This window comes from Chlamydotis macqueenii, chromosome 22 (genome assembly GCF_036417535.1).
Source record: "Chlamydotis macqueenii isolate bChlMac1 chromosome 22, bChlMac1.mat, whole genome shotgun sequence".
Taxonomy (NCBI): domain Eukaryota; kingdom Metazoa; phylum Chordata; class Aves; order Otidiformes; family Otididae; genus Chlamydotis; species Chlamydotis macqueenii.
Window position 1 is genome coordinate 1,570,319 of NC_141577.1, and position 15,637 is coordinate 1,585,955.

Sequence of the window (15,637 nt, forward strand, 5' to 3'; positions counted from 1 at the left end):
CGGGAGTTGCAGTCCACCGCATCTCCTCTGTCTCTCCCGGCAGCCCCCGCGGCGCCCCGTCGCTGATTGGGCGGCGCCGCGGTCCGGCGCATGCGCAGTGTGAGCCCGCTGAGAGGCCCGGGCTGGAGCCGCTTCCTTCAGCGCGGAGGTCGGCGGGAGGCGGGGGAGCCGGTACCGGTAGCAGCACCGGCGAGGCCTGTGCCGCACGGGGAGGGGGCCGCCCCGTCCTCCCCCACCCCCTTCCCCCCGATGTACCAGGGTGCCGCCGGGTCTTGCCCGCTGATTGGCTGAGGAGAGAGGGGAGACCTGCGTCAGACCGCTGGAGCTGACGCCACGGGGGTGCGTGCATGACGTCACTGCGGTGCTGGGGCGGGGGGGAGGCTTGTGTCGGCTTTTAACGTCACGGGGGGGGCCGCTAGCGGGGGCAAGGTCGCCCGGGGGCACCAATGGGGGGCAGCGTTGGGCCAGGGGTGCCGGCAGGACCGGGTTAATTGGGGACGGGGGGGGCAGGGGCGATGGGGGGGCCCGGGGGGGGGCAGGGGCAATAGGGGGGCCCGGGGGCAGGGGCTGCTGAGGACCCCGCGCCAGGGACGGGGGCAGGAGCCTGGGGGGGGCCCGGGCAGGGGCAGAGCGGTCGCCTGTCGCCCGGGGTGCGGTGCGGTGCGGGGGGTGGTGCGGGGCCGGTGACCGTCGCCCGCCGGGGCCGGGAGGTGCGGCGCCGTTCACAGCGGAGCAGGAAAAGGAGCGCCCGGGGCCGTGGGGCGGGAAGCGGCGCTGGCAGCCCCGCCGCGGGACGGGGCACGGCCTCCGGCCCGCACGCGGGGGGGTGACACGAGTGCTGGCTGCTGGTCTGCGCCGGTGTTTTCCCGTCAGAAGCCCCGTCCCGGGCTGCGCTCCGAGGGAAAGCCCGGGTCTCTGTGAAACTGCTGCAGAACGGCAAGGAGAGCTGTTCTCCGCCTCGCGGTGAACGATCCCTGCCCTCCAGACCGGGAGCATCCGCGCCTCTGCTCGCTAATTAGCGCGGTAACTGGCGCAGAGGGCGAGAACACGCGCACCGTGCGCGGGGAGAGAGGACGAGGGGAGAGGAGCTGGGATTTGAGCTCGGTCTGGTAGCCTTAGCTCCCGGCGACGCTGCTAAATCTTCTCAGAGCACCAGCTCTGCCTGCGGGCTCTCCTCCGCCGTGGATTTCCTGGTTTCTGTAGGCATTGACTTTGCTGCTGCTGAGGCTCTGGTCTCAGGGAGGGGGTTTCTCTGCTGGCGTGCACAGACTGCTCCGAGTGTTGCGAGCCAAGGGTAAGGCGTGGTGAGGGACGGCCAGGGCTGGGAAAGTTGTGCCCAGCAGATTAGGAAACCTGCGAGCTGCCTGGGAGCTGGAGATGCTGCCTCGCTCTAGGAGGGGCTGCTTCCAGCTCTCCTCAGAGGAGCTATCCCGACACGGAGAGCTTTGTGGTGAGGTGCAAATTGAAAATGAAATAATGCTTTCCTCGGCACGCAGCTGCGGGTGGCAGCCTCTGCCGAGAACAAATTCCTTCCCAGTCCAGGTGACAACTCCTAAAATCCTTCCTGCTTCTTAAAACCAAGTGGTGTTGCTGCTTCTCTCTCTCTAGGGTTTCTCGAGACCGGGCGGGGAGAAGGGCAGTGATGAAGAACCAAGGCGGGGAGACGAAAGCAGCCCTGCGGCCTGCTAGCTCCTCCAAGATGAGCGGCGGTGTGGTGCTGGAGGAAGGCGACTCGCCAGAGGCACCGTCCGTGCCCCTGGAAGGTGGGGAGTCCCCGGGGTGCGGCACTCCCTGAGCGGCGAGGCGCAGGGAATGCGTCGGGGGGGGTTCAGGCCTGGAAAGAGTCAGGGTGTTGCTCCCTCTGTGTGAGGGTGGGCCGCTGCATCCAGCTCTTTTGTACGAAAGCAGCTGCAATTTCTGGGGCAGAAAATCCTGGTTTCTTCCCGTTTCTGTGCGCGGGCAGTTCTGACGCAGTTACCGCTTCCTGACCGAAGCCAGGAGCTGATCCTCACCTGAATACGACGGGTTGTTTAGCGCTGCTTAGACCTCACAGCTTCCATTCAGAAAATGTCGGGCAGCATTGAGTGACCTGCCCTCTTACTTCCTGAAAATTATTCTCTGGAAGACGAAAACCAGCTCCGATCGAGCAGGCGCTTGGTTAAAATTAACCCTGCCTCGTATTCTGATGCCTGTAAACGTGGGGTGTAGGAAACGCGCAGCAGCAGAGTTGGTTTGATAACCAGCTGCTCAAAGCCTCTCCTCTGGAGGAACTCTGGAAGCACGGAAGCGCGCTGAGGGATGTGCTGCCTGCTCTGTCCCTGAGCGTCACTGGTGGAGAGAAGATACCTGTGATCTGAGACAGCACAGCTGCTCCCGTGCCAGGAGAGGCTCAGTCAGGTTTACAGATGCAAAAACGCCTGGCCCCGGGGATGCTGGCAGGCAGCTCCTGCGAGGGAGCACTCGCGGCACAACCTGCTTTCCTTACCGGGTGCTGGGGGTGAAATTTGTGCTCCTGACAGGTGTCGGGGGCTCGGTCACACTCCCGGGATCAAAGAGAGGCCGTTAGGGCTGCGCCTCCGTTGTCAGGGCGGCTGGCTGGGGACGCGGCCCAGCAAAGCCGCTCGCGGCGCTGGGAGTTTAGGCGGCCTCGGTGGGAACCTTCCCTGTGCCGTGGGTTTGTAGAGAGCAGAGAATAGGCGGTGCGGGGGAAGCCAAGCGTTTGTGTTCCCGTCTCCCGCAGCTCCTCTTGCGCAGGAGGACACCAAGTCCTCCCGGCCCGCCGTGCGCGACGTCTCCGAAGAGCTAAGCCGACAGCTCGAGGACATCTTGAACACGTACTGCGTGGATGCCAGCCAGGAGGGTCCAGGCGAGGACGGCGGGCAGGGCGAGCCCGCGGAGGCAGAGGAACCTGAGAAGTGTCGTAGCGAGTCCCCGAGGAACGGTGACCAGGAGACGGGCGGCCCCGAGATGAACGGGGAGAAGGAAAGCACGAAGGGGACCGAAGAGTTTCGACCCGGCGAGGAGTGCGGGGAGCGGGATCAGAAGAAGGCTCAGGAAAAGAAGAAAGCCAAGGGCCTGGGTAAGTCGTTCCCTGCTCTGCTTGTGTTGCCAGCCTGAGAACTTCGGTGCGGGCACTGATTTTGTGCTGCGCTAGTGGCCCTCGGAGAAATCAGCACCTTGGGTTACTGAGTGCTGTAAAGGCGCTGCTGGGTGCTGCTGCAGCCTTGGAATTCTGTGGCTTTCTCTTCTGCTGGACACAAGTCTCTCAGGCCAGCCCAGTGGTGGTTTCCTGCTCTGGAAACCAGATCTCTCCCCAGCTGCTTCAGTTGTTCGCCCTCTGTATGCGGTGGAATCTGGGGCAGAGCCCTGAGAAGGCACTGGCGATGGTAGCGCTGGCCCAGGGCCGGCACGGCCGTGAGACCTGGATTGTCTCTCCTGTCTTTGCTCTTATGAGCCAGAACTCTGTGTCAGTGTTTGATTTTGTTTATTTTAATTCTGTGTCTCATTCCAGGCAAAGAAATCACTTTGCTGATGCAGACGCTGAACACCCTGAGCACGCCAGAGGAGAAACTAGCAGCGCTGTGCAAGAAATACGCTGAGCTGGTGAGCGCGTTTTCCTCCGTCCCGGCGCTGGGGCTAGGGGAGGACGCTGCAGCAGCGAGCAGGGAGCTGCTTGAGGAGGCAGAGGTGCCTGTAGATTTTATTTTTTTTTTTTCCTTTGATGTTGAGAGGAGCAGTCCAGGAGGCACATGTAGCTTTGCAGTGTGCGTTCTGGGATCTCTGCACTGCTGGCTGTCCAAATTTCAGAGGATCTATGTTGCCTGGTCCAGCCAGTGTTGTCCGCAGAAGCGTAAGCATGGACAGGAGTATTTTTGGCAAATCTGCACGTAAGAGAACTTCGGTTCTGTTGTCTCTCCGCTCCTCTAACGTTGAGGCTGCATCTCTTGCCGATGGAGCGCGCTGCGGCCAGGTCTGTGCTGAGCCGGCGTGCCCCGGGCTCCCTGCAGGCAGGGCTGAGCTGCGAGCTGGCAGGCCCAGCTCCGACAGACGACCACGCAGATACGCCTGCCGTCTCCCCCACTCAGTCGCCGCGTTTCTGTTTGTGATTCTCTAGCGAGAATTGGGTGTTTGGCAGTCACCGTGCTGCTACGTGCGCATGTGCGGAATCTGGAGCTGCGTTTAACCAGGGCTGGTTGTAGGCACAGAGCTCGTTCCGTGCGTGGATCTGGCGCAGAGGGGAGGCGTGGGACTGGCTGCGCCTGTCCGAGGTGGACACGTTCAGGTTTTCCCTGTGCTCAGAGCTCTGCTCCATTTGAGCAGCGTGCGTGTGAAGGTGCTGGATGAATGTGCAAGCCATTCAGATTCCAGCAGCACAGGAATTCAGGAAGGAGGAAGGCCCTGTCCAGGGGACCCTGGGGGCTGCGTCAGTCCTGCTCCACTCAAACGCAGCGCGATGAAGCTCTTGTCCTCCTCTCAGAGCGCTGCTTTGAGCCTCGTGTCCCCCCGTCGGGGCACAGCCCGTTGCCCTGGTCTGTCTCGCTGCATCTGTGCCCTTTGCTCCCCTGCCCTAGCTGGAGGAGCACCGAAACTCCCAGAAACAGATGAAGATCCTGCAGAAGAAGCAGACGCAGCTGGTGCAAGAGAAGGACCACCTGCAGAGCGAGCACAGCAAGGCCATCCTGGCCCGCAGCAAGCTGGAGAGCCTGTGCCGCGAGCTGCAGAGGCACAACCGCACCCTCAAGGCGAGTGTCTCCTGGGCGCCGCTCCAAGAGCCGCTTCGTCCCAAGCTTGCCATGGGCCGTTCTGGCAAACTCACCTTTACCAGTGGCTGCCCCCGGTCTGCCATCCAGGGCTGCGCTTTAACTTTGCTGTTAAGCTGTCGTTATCCAGTGCCCGAGTTATTTCAGGGTTTATTCACTGGAGAAAGGGAGGGGGCAGGCCCAGAGTCCCCTCCTGACTGATGTAAGCAATAGCAGGCGGCCAGGTGGGTTCAGAGCGTCACAGTTTGGGCAGTTTGCTCACCCACCTGCCCAGCACGGAGGCTGACGTGTTTCTGCCCTCGTCACGCAGGAGGAGGGCGTCCAGCGTGCCCGGGAGGAGGAGGAGAAGCGGAAGGAGGTGACATCCCACTTCCAGGTGACGCTGAATGACATCCAGGTCCAGATGGAGCAGCACAACGAGAGGAACTCCAAGCTGCGCCAGGAGAACATGGAGCTGGCGGAGCGGCTCAAGAAGCTCATCGAGCAGTACGAGCTGCGGGAGGAGGTGGGTCCGGGCGGGAGAGCCGGTGCGGGGCTGCTCTGGTGCATCCGTTCTGCCCGGCGAAGCGTGTTCCTGCTGCTGGAGGGGAGAAGGGGCCTCCGGGATCTTCCCTGGGGGTCGCTGCCTGAGCAGCAGGGCCCCGCTGTGCCGGTCGGTGACTGGTGGTTCCCTCGGCAGCACATTGACAAGGTGTTCAAACACAAGGACCTGCAGCAGCAGCTGGTGGACGCCAAGCTCCAGCAGGCACAGGAGATGCTGAAGGAGGCAGAGGAGAGACACCAGCGGGAGAAGGACTTTGTAAGTCTGTGCTGTGAGCACCTTGCTTTTTGCCTGGGCCCTACGGAGGCTTGTTCCTGTTGGATCCCCGAGCGCAGAGCTCACAGCGGGTCGGGCCATCCCAGGCCCCCTGCGCTCCTCGCAGTGACGAGGCCGGAGCCCTGCTCTGCTCCGGGTGTCTCCCAGCCCGTTCCTGCCTGCAGGCCCAGCGCCAGCCCAGTGGGGACGTGTGGCAGCCAGGTAACTGCCTTGTGCTCTCCCCTAGCTGCTGAAGGAGGCTGTGGAGTCACAGAGGATGTGTGAGCTGATGAAGCAGCAGGAGACCCACCTCAAGCAGCAGGTGAGTTGCCCGGTCTGTGTGCTCAGCCTGGTCTGTGGCTTTTCCCTCCTGCCTAAGCAAGGGAACAACCCAGAGTCCCTTAATCGGGAAAGCACAGAGGCAGAGTTGCTGCTGGGTTTGGTACCGGTGAGCCCGCGTCAGCACGGGGCGAGCTGAGGCTTCCTTCAGCAGTTCTGCCTCTGGGAGCAAGGGGCCTTGGGTTTAGCAGTGCGTTCCCCAGCGCTGAGAGCAGTGGTGTGATCGTACCCTGCTGAATCACACCCAGCAGCGCCTCTGCCAAGGCCGGGAGATGTTTGCGGAACACAAACATCTCGAGGATGTTTTCCTAGGAAAGAATCGTTCCACATTCCCCAGTACCTAGTGTTGGCAGAGCAGCTCCGTGCTGCCGGTTTGTTTGCCGTAACGTCCAGTCACAAGATAACGGCTCGGTCCCTGGCTGCCGCCTCCCCTCTCCTGGGAAGGCTGTCAGGAGGCGCCTGGAGAGCAGTGAGGAGCTGTAACCCTGTCTCTCCCCGCAGCTGGCGCTCTACACAGAGAAGTTTGAAGAATTCCAGAACACCCTTTCCAAAAGCAGCGAAGTGTTCACAACATTTAAACAGGAGATGGAGAAGGTGGGTAACGCTTCTGCTGCTCAGCAGAGCTTGCGTGGGCTGGAGCGCTGCCTGTCTGTCTCCGCGATGCTCCCGCGAGCTGGCCGAGCTGCGGCTCTGAGGTTTTCTTCAGTTTTGCTGCCACTAAAATCAGCCCCAAGCTGGCTGCTCACAGAAGGCTGATACTGTCCTTGCACGGTGACCTTTGTGCCCCGCCTGCGTCGGAACCGGCAGCGCTGCCCCTGGCTCCTGGTTTGCTGTTACCTGCTCCGCGTTTCCCGCTGGCGAAGCCGCCCGCAGCGACGCGAGATGTTCCCAGGACAGCGGAACCTCGCTGTCCGCGCTGGGATAGCGGGTGCCCATTTGAGGACGTGTGAGATGTGACTGCAGCACTCTGCCTGTGGCTTATTTGTTCCCTTTTTTGTCACCGTGATCCTGTAGATGACTAAGAAAATCAAGAAGCTGGAGAAGGAGACCACTATGTACCGCTCCCGCTGGGAGAGCAGCAACAAGGCTCTCCTGGAGATGGCTGAAGAGGTGAGGAGGCTCTGGCTGTGCGGAGGCGCGTGGCTGGAGCAGTGATGTGTTGTGCGGCGCAGGGCTGGAGCCGAGGCGTAGCAGGACGGCTCCTCTCGTACTGCAGGCAGGCTGGGTCGGGAGGGGCTGTTTTTCCCTTCAGCTTGGTTTCCTTCCCTGTGGAAGGAAAATCCTACGTGGATTTCCCTACGTGGTGGTAGGAGCCTGCTGTCACGTGGAGAAGCGATGGTCCATGAGCGCAGAGGCGCAGGGAAAAAGTCAGAGACCTCGGCGGCACTTGGCCTCTGTGGGGGCAGCGGAAGAAGGAAGCAGTGACGATGGCATCGGGTCCTTAGAGTGCCAAGCGTTTGCTTGGTCACAAGCGTTTGCCTTTTGGGCTTCCCTCTGAGGTTTTGTCTCTCTCCCGCTTTCTGCCTCTCTGTCCCCAGTGTGAGTCCGAACTGCCTCTCTGTTTGCAGAAAACCCTCCGGGACAAAGAGCTGGAGGGGCTTCAGGTGAAAATCCAGCGCCTGGAGAAGCTGTGCCGAGCCCTGCAAACCGAGCGCAACGACCTCAACAAGAAGGTGCAGGACCTGTGCGCCCACGCGCCCCGGGCCGATGTGGACCTCTTGGAGCCTCTGAAGGACCCAGCGCGGGACGGCTCCGAGGCGGCGGCGGGAGGCGCTCCGGCCGAGGATTGCCTTCACTCGGGAAAGCCGGCGCACAGCACGGATCCTGCGGAGAGCCTGGGAGAACTGAGCATAGGAGCCTTGGGGCAGAGCGGGACTGAGGAAGGCGCTCCGGGCGCTGACTGAGCCCGTGGTGCGGCAGGCGGAGGTAGGGAGAGGGAGGGTGACCTGAATGTTTCCGTAGACTCGACCTGGTGCCCCTCTCCTGGTCCTCGGACAGGCACGAGAGGACAGCCCTCCTGGGGATTCGAGATCTCCTGGGTTAGGTTTTTGGAGGGTTTTTAACATTTTATATATATATATGACATGTAAAAGATGTGCAGGGCAACATACACTCTATATACGGATACGTGAAACCTAGAACGCCCCGCCTCCCCGCGTGTGCGCGAATAACTAATCTGTGGAGACTCCGCCGATCGTCCCCATCTCTAAAAGACCTTGTCCTTGGCAGGCTGCGGCTCCCCCAACCCTAGTGCAGCTCGGAAAGCAGGGGCGCGGATCTGCCCCGGCACGCGGCGCTGGGACAGCCGGATGCGTCGCCGCCGCCTCCACAGCATGGAGTGAAAGCAAAGGAGCCGAGCGGGGGAGAACCGAGGCGTCTCCCCGCGCTGGATTCTCCCTCCCTCCTCTGCGTGGGGCAGGAGGGAGCCCCCGGACTCGCTCTCGTTTCCTCGTGCGCTGGCTGGCCGCTCCCTCCGGTGTGAGCTGAGCAAACGAGGGCGAAAGAGGCCATTTCCCCTCCTCCGAGTGGGTTTTGTGTATTGAACGGGGACAAAAAGAAGCAGAGAAACGGGGGGTGCCCGGTTCACCAGGCCTCCCGTGGGGCCTTTGCTCTTCCCAGAACCTGCCGATGTCTCAGTAGCCTTACGATTCACAGTTGCCTCTTTGCTATACGCACATGTGCACAAGTGTATTAAACAGTTAATCCAAAGGTCGAGTTCCCAAGTGTTTTGCCCCAGCGCGTGCGATCGGTTGTGCGAGGGGACAGGGAGGTTCCACCTCAGCTCCTCCGCCCCCACGTCGGGACCTCCCCAGCCCATCCCTCGGTGCCGAGCGGGTGGGCTCGGCGGTGTCCACGGAGCCGGGGCTCCAGGAGGAGAAAGCCTGCGTCTGCTCCATCGGAACCAGCACAAGGACGGTGCTGTGGGCTGGTCCCTTCCGCAGCGCCGGACCCCGCAGGCCCTCCTGATGCTGTCACAGCTCCACGTTTCTCCTCTCCCTCGCCGCTTTCTCAGCGCCGCTGCAGCCGGGAGGGGCCCCCCGGCCTCTGCCCGCAGGGTGAAGCGCTCGCCCAAGGGACCCTGTTCATGGACAGACGTGGGGTCTGCCGGCACAGGGCTTGGGGCATTTCTCCTTAGTTTCTCAAGACTCTCTCCTTTTGGGAGGCCTCTGCTTGCGTGGAAACCTCCTTGCTGCAGGTTCTCCTTACGGCACACTTGATTTTCAGCATTGCCTTCCTTCTGCCTGAAGCTGGAGCGCGCTGGCCACTGTTCCTCGCAGTGCATGCGTCCGCCTCGCGCCCGGCTCTCCCCATGAGCCCAGGCGGCCACCACGCGCCGTGTGCTGGGCCCGACGCCGCTGCCCCGTGGGTCCTGGCGCTGGTGGCATCGAACCCCTCGAGTGGCCGGTCCCTGGCGTCTCCATCGGCTCCAAAATGCCCAAGATTGGCTCAAAGTCCTGCGAGGATTTAAATAAAAAGCCGCGTTCGGTTCTGCGTACGCTGGGGCGGCGGCACGCGTCTCGTCTCGCCCCTGCGCGAGGGCTGGAGGCTCCTTCCCGCGGAGGCGAATCCCGCGATCCCACAGGGGACGTGGGGTGAACCCCGGTGATCTGGGGGAGACTGAGGGGGGCAGCAGGCGGTGACCCCGCGTCTGCCGGGCGCTGCTGGGGAACGGCACCCGCTGCCCGCGCCAGGCCCGGCTCCCGCTCCCCGTGACCGTGGACCGGGTCCCGCCCTCTCCCCCGCACCCGCGCGAAGCTGATGCGGTGCCGGTGTCCCGCACGCCGCCGGTGTCCGCAGCGCCACCGCCCCGGGGACGCGCCGAAGGAAGTTCCCTTTCCCTTTAAATGCAAATCCCGGCTGCGGGGCCGCTGTCCGGCGGGGTGCGGGACGGGGACGCGGCCGGGTCGGGCCCCGCAGGCCGCACCGGGGCCCGGCGCAGGTCAGTGCCCCCGCGTGACCGCGGCGCTCGGAGGGGGCGGCCGGAGGCGGCGGACAAAGGGGGTCCCGCAGCCCCCCCGCCCCCCCCCCGCCGCGAAGGGGCACGAAGCGCTCGGTTGGTGCCTTTGGGGCGGACCGGGACCCCCGCAACCCCTGCCCCGCCCCCGCTGAGCGCAGCCGGGGTCGCTCGGGCCCGGCCCACGCGTGGCCAAAATCCTCTTTTCCGCAGCGCCGGGGACGAGCCGCAGGCCCAGGGCAGCTCCCAGCCGCGGGTCGGGCCCCGGCTTCGCTCCGCGCCGCGATGCCCCCGCGCAGACGCCGGGATAACGCAGCCTGAGCCCGGGGAAGGGGCAGCCGAGCTCCCGCCGCCCCCCACCCCGCCGCCGCAGAGCCGCCGTGCGCGCGTGGAGCCCCCTGAGGGTCCCGGGACCCCTCCGCTGCGTCGCGGGCTGAGGCGGGGCGGGGGGGGCACCGTCCTGAGTGCTGCTCCCCGGGGGGGGGACCCCAAACCCCCGCCGGCTCGGGGCAGGCGCCTCCTCTCCGGGCCGAGAGGGCCCCGCGGGGGGAAGGAGCCGCCGAGAGCCGCGTCCGTCCCGCGCGGGGTCCCGGGGCCCCCGCGCCCTTTCGGGATGGAGGAGCGGAGGAAGAAGCGGAGCCCCAGGGCCCGCCTGGCCCAGCCGCCGCCCGCCGGGGCCCCCCGGCCGCTGCCCCCCAGCAAGAGCGCGACCTTCGCGCTGCCGCTGCCCACCCTGCCCTCGCCCAGGCAGCGCGCCCGGCTGCGGCGGTCAGTGCCAGCGCCGGGTGACCGGCAGCCCCGTGTGTCCCCCCCCCACACCCTCCCCGCGGCCCCTCCGGTGCGGGGCCAGGCGGGCTCTGGGCGACAGCGGCCCCTCTGTGCCCCCGCGCAGGACCAGCAAGGAGCGGGTGCGGGCGGGCGGCGCGGGGGCGGCGCGGGGGGCCCCGCTGCAGCACAGCTTCCTCACGGACGTGTCCGACGTGTGCGAGATGGAGGGGGGGCTGCTCGGCCTCCTCAGCGACTTCCACTCGGGAAAGCTGCAGGCGTTCGGTGAGGGGCCGCGGGCCGGGGGCGGCCGGGGGCGCTGGGGCCGGCGCGGGGTGACGGCTCCCGCGCGCATGGGCGCAGGGAAGGAGTGCTCCTTCGAGCAGCTGGAGCACGTGCGGGAGATGCAGGAGAAGCTGGCGCGGCTCCACTTCGGCCTCGACGTCTGCGCGGAGGAGCTGCCCGAGGAGCAGAAGAAGATGGCGGCCGACAGGAACCTGGACCAGCTGTTGGCACACGTGAGCCTCGCCCCCCCTCGCCCCCTGCCCGGCCGGGGTCCCCGCGGCGCCTCAGCCTCTGCCTTTGCCTCCCGCAGCTGGAGGAGCTCAGCAGCTCCATGTATCCTGGGCCGGGGGCCGTGATGGCGGCGGCGATGGCGGCAATGGCGGTGGTGGCGGCAATGGGCGATGGCAGCTGCAATGGCAGTGGTGGTGGTGGCAATGGTGGCGGTGGCAGCAGTTGGCCAGGGATGGTGGTGGTGGCAGTGATGGCGGTGGTGGCAATGGCGGTGGTGGCAATGGCGGTGGCAGTGGGGGACGGCGTGTCCCCGCGGTGTTTCCCTTGACCCGCGCTCAGACAGAAGCTGCACCTGGCCGAGAGCCCTGACCCCGAGGACGCAGCGGCCTGACCCCGCGTCCGGCCCGGCCCGGCCGGGTCACCACCGGGAGCCCCTCACCGGGGCCACCCCCCTGCGAAAGGACCCACGGAGGGCACAGCCCGGCCCCCCGCCCCGCCGCCATCTTGGTGGGAGCCACGGCGGCCGGGAGGGGCGGGGCTCAGCGGCGCGCGTGCGCACTCTCCCCGCCCCGTCGCGGCCGGATGACGCCATCAGGCGGCGTCCCGTTGCCCGGGCGGCAGCGGCCATGGCGGCGGCGCTGGGGCTGGAGGCGGAGGGGGGGCGGCGGCTGCTCCGCGCCGTGACCCGCCTGCAGGTGGGGGGCCCGTGGGAGGGCGCGGTGGGGCGCGGCTGGGGTCCCACCCGTGGGGGAACATGGCGGGGAGGGGAGCCCTGCGGGGGGAGCGCCTCTGGGAGGGGTTCCCGTGGGGTGGGCACGGCTGGGCGGGGGCGTCACGGGGAAGGGAGGGGGCTGCGGGTTCCCGTGGAGGGGGTCCCGCGGGGGGGTGGCGGGGGCCGGGGCGCTGGTCCAGCCGGCGATGGCTGCTCCATTAAACCTGCCGTGGTTCCAGGCGTGGGGCGCGTCTGCTTCCTCTGTCCCGCGGGGGGCAGGGGGCGGCCGGGGGGGACAGGGGGCGGCTGGGGGGACAGGAGGGGGACGGGGTCGGCTGGGGGGGACAGAGGGGGGACGGGGGGCGGCTGGGGGGGAAAAGGGGCGGCTGGGGGGGACGGAGGGGGGGACAGGGGCGGCTGGGGGGGGCAGGGGGCAGCTGGGGGGACAGGAGCGGCTGAGGGGGAAAAGGGGCGGCCGGGGGGGGAACACAGGGAGGACAGGGGGCAGCTGGGGGGACAGAGGGAGGGCAGGGGCGGCTGGGGGGAGCAGGGGGCGGCCGGGGGGCCTGTGTTGGCCGCAGCAGCCCCTCCGGCCCGTGCCCGCAGGCCTGCATCAGGGGTCACCTGCTGCGGAAGCGCTTTGGGAGCCTGCGGGCAGAGTACGAGGAGCTGGTGCGGGAGGTCGAAGGCGACGTGCGGCAGCTGGAGTGGAGGGGACGGCTCCTGCCGCGGCCCGTCTTTGTCCCCGAGGTCCGTGCGGGCGGGCAGGGGCAGCCGCGGCCCCGTTTGCGGGGAGGGGGGAGCACTGGAGCCGTGCGGGGGGTGCGGCCGGGCGAGCTGGGCGGTTGCGCCCCAGACCCCGCTTTAGCAGCGCAGCCCGGGACCCTGTACTTCACCCAAACTCGAAGCGGTCGTTGCGTGGCCCTGCCCTGCGAGTCTCTCCCTGAGCTGTGCCCCTGAGAGCCCGGCCGGGGAGTTCTTCCTCCCGATGAAGCTCAGCCACGAGCCAAACCCTGGCCCTGCGCGGGGGACTCCTGCGGGGCTTGTCCCCGGGCACCCCCCTCAGTCGGCCGCACGGAACGGCCAGGCCCTCCTGCGGGGGCTGAGCACCGCGCTTTGACGGTTTTGCCGCTCGTGGAAGAAAAACCCTTTGAAAAAGTTCGCGACGGTTCAAACCGGAGCACGTCGGCATCCTGGCAGGAGCTCTGGCCCGCAGCAGTGCCACCTTTCAGATCTTTATTTTCTTTTTCTTCTATTTCAACGTCTCACGTGTTGCCCTTTCAGAAGCTGACGCAAGGGAAGTGTTCGGGTCCATGGGAGGGTGTACCGAGGGACGAGGCCAGCGCAGAAAAAACGCAGGAGGAGCTGGACGACTCCGAACCAGAACGGGACCGGGGCTGCGGTCGTGTGAGACCTACGGCCCCGCTGCCCAGCGAGAAAGAACCGTGCTCCCCGCGCGAAGGTGGTGTAGCGCGCCCCCCAAACCTCGGGGCCGAGGCGGACAAATGCACCGAAAAGGGGGGCAGCGCCCCAGCAGAGAGCAGGGGTCGTCAGGACAACGGCAGTGCGTCCTCTGCGTGGGACAGCGCTGTCCTGGAGGCGTGGTCGCTGGAAGCCGGCCTGGGTAAGAGACGGGAGTGGGCGCACCGCTGGCGCTGTCCTGCGTGGTGAGTGACCCAGCGGCGAGCGCCGGGGCCGCTGCGGGTCTGTGGAGAACCAAAACCTTGAGAATATCCTGGAGAGGTTAGAAGAACTCGGTGCGAGAGAGGAGGTGCAATCTGGTTTTTGTTCTAATAAAGGGTTATTCTTCTGCAGAAATTCCGCTCGAGGCCATGAAGGACCTCCCTCGAACGCGGTCTGGTCTCCAGTCCTACAGAAACCACTTGATGATGGAGCTGCTGTGGCTGCAACAAGCTATCGCCAGCCGGAAAAACGTAAGGGCCTGAGCCCGCCTCTCCCAAACCAGGGAGTCAGAGCAGCGCCCAAGGACTGGATCAGATGACGGCACTGCCCTCTTCTTTTTCCTTTGCTGGGGGGACAAGAAAAAGGAACGATGAAAGAAAACAGGAGCTGGTTAGATCCGGTTCGGAGCTTTGCCCCTGGCCTGATGCGGGGCTGTCGCTCCTTCAGTAGCGATGGCGTCTGTGCGACGCAGCGCTGTGTCCCTGGGCGCCCGGCAGCTCGGCGAGCCACTGCGCTGCTTGAACAGCGAGGCTCCCGCATCTCCCGGCCAAGTGCGGCGATTTTGCTGGCTGATCCGCAAGGGCAGGGGCTCTCCTACGTGTCAGTCTCCGGGCTTTAATCGTTAACGCTTGGTTTTCTTTCTCTTCCAGTTCTTGATGCTGAAAGGGAAGCTGGGGGCTCCTGACCCGTAGGAGGGCGGTCCGCAGCATGCAGGGCGTTTGTGTTGGGGCAGAGAAGGAGCGGAGCCGCAGCCCCGCAGCCGTGCCGTGACCTGGTGGACAGCAGCTCCGCGGAACGCCAGCTCTGCCGGCTGACGTTTTCCACTTCGGATGAATGCAGAAGAAAAAAAAAGCAGCCTTTTATTTCTTTTAAACGTGAATGTTTGGTCAAAGCAGGGATTAAACACCACTGTGACACCAGGGAGGTGGCTGTGCGTCCTGGAGGGAGTCCCAGCGAGGCCTCCTTCCACAGGAACCCTGTTTCCGTTGGCTGAGCCGGGGAACATCGAGGTTGGGAAGACTGTCGCTTACGGAAGGCGCTGATGGCTCGTGGTGGAGCTGACAAGCCTGAAGGCAGCAGGCGCTTCGGACCTGCAGGAACAAGCTCTTCTCCGCCGAGTTGCGGGTGACGCGTAGTGGTGTACCTGGGACGGCGCCGTAGCGGCGGGGAGCTCCAGGCGCTCGTGGCAGGCTCTGGGGAGCAGCTAGTTGACGTAATGGGTTAGGAGAAGAGTTTTTCCTAACTTTGCTGTGCAGCTGGAGCGTCTCAAACCTGACCGTCAGGAGGCGAGGCTTGGTCCCGACTTCGCCGTCTCTGCCCGTGGTAGTATCCGTGAGGCAGAGTCACCTGGCTGGTGCCTGAGGGAGCAAATAGGGGTTTGGCGCTTGGTCTCTACGCTGCTCTGGTTTAGGGGCGTTCGAGGTCCCTCAGAAAGGGACTTTCCGTGTTCCCTACTGCGACCCTGAGTTTTCTGTGAGTTCCTGCTGCCTGAACGGCTGCTCTCGCCGTATGCCAGGTGTATCCGTCTGTTCTCGAGTGACGCCCGCTTCGTTCTGAATAAAAAGCTTTCCTGACGCTCGTCTCTGAATCCGTCTGTTCCCATCTGGCCGGCCTTCCTCTCCTGGGCAGAGCCGTGGCAAGCTGTTCAGTGCAGAGGGTGGTGCGTCCGCCGGGACGTGGATGTTTTTCCAGTGCGCACGGGACAGAAAGACATTGTGCTTCTCACGCAGGTCGCAAACGATGGCAAAGGGTGACAGCTTCCACGCAGGGCTGCTCCGGATGGGGCGGGAGCTGCTGCTGGTCAGATACCGGCACTTACGGCACCTCCGGGCTGGCTAATCCGAACCCGGTGGCTGCGGCGGCGGCTGAGGGAGCTCACGGGACTTGGCGTTTGAGGGCTGAAGAGCTGGGCAGTTCCTGGTTCTCAGGTAGAAAGGTGCCGCGCCGGTTGTTTGACGTGGCCTCCAGACGGGCCCGCAACTTCCTCCTGCGGGGCCTGCCTCCATGGAGACAGCCGGTTGCGCCACGACGGGACGGCGGAGTGCAGGAGCGGCTGGTTGGAAGGGTTTGGGCTTGGCGGGAGGTTGGCTGGAGCTCTCCGCCGCTCCCCA

General features: G+C 65.3%; 3 protein-coding genes across 4 annotated transcripts; all 3 read left to right on the forward strand.

Moving 5' to 3' along the window:
• The first annotated feature begins 202 nt into the window (after positions 1 to 202).
• On the forward strand, positions 203 to 8,604 carry TXLNA (taxilin alpha). Its single transcript, XM_086765044.1, has 11 exons — positions 203 to 339; positions 1,609 to 1,763; positions 2,741 to 3,079; positions 3,512 to 3,603; positions 4,572 to 4,742; positions 5,071 to 5,265; positions 5,440 to 5,559; positions 5,804 to 5,878; positions 6,397 to 6,489; positions 6,910 to 7,005; positions 7,464 to 8,604. The coding sequence occupies exons 2-11, from the start codon at positions 1,643 to 1,645 to the stop codon at positions 7,797 to 7,799; spliced, it is 1,638 nt and encodes a 545-aa protein (XP_086621170.1). The 5' UTR covers positions 203 to 339; positions 1,609 to 1,642; the 3' UTR covers positions 7,800 to 8,604.
• Positions 8,605 to 9,673: 1,069 nt separating this feature from the next.
• On the forward strand, positions 9,674 to 11,592 carry CCDC28B (coiled-coil domain containing 28B). 2 transcript variants are annotated; one of them, XM_086765291.1, is made up of 6 exons: positions 9,674 to 9,835; positions 10,064 to 10,618; positions 10,743 to 10,900; positions 10,979 to 11,133; positions 11,211 to 11,233; positions 11,471 to 11,592. In XM_086765291.1, the coding sequence occupies exons 1-6, from the start codon at positions 9,741 to 9,743 to the stop codon at positions 11,520 to 11,522; spliced, it is 1,038 nt and encodes a 345-aa protein (XP_086621417.1). In that variant the 5' UTR covers positions 9,674 to 9,740; the 3' UTR covers positions 11,523 to 11,592. The 2 variants fall into 2 exon arrangements, with proteins under 2 accessions (XP_086621417.1, XP_086621418.1); XM_086765292.1 differs by having other exon boundaries at positions 11,002 to 11,133.
• A 122-nt stretch (positions 11,593 to 11,714) lies between these two features.
• Positions 11,715 to 15,100, forward strand: IQCC (IQ motif containing C). The gene is made up of 5 exons (XM_086765293.1): positions 11,715 to 11,826; positions 12,450 to 12,593; positions 13,128 to 13,467; positions 13,659 to 13,777; positions 14,177 to 15,100. The coding sequence occupies exons 1-5, from the start codon at positions 11,758 to 11,760 to the stop codon at positions 14,216 to 14,218; spliced, it is 714 nt and encodes a 237-aa protein (XP_086621419.1). The 5' UTR covers positions 11,715 to 11,757; the 3' UTR covers positions 14,219 to 15,100.
• The last annotated feature ends 537 nt before the right edge of the window (positions 15,101 to 15,637 follow it).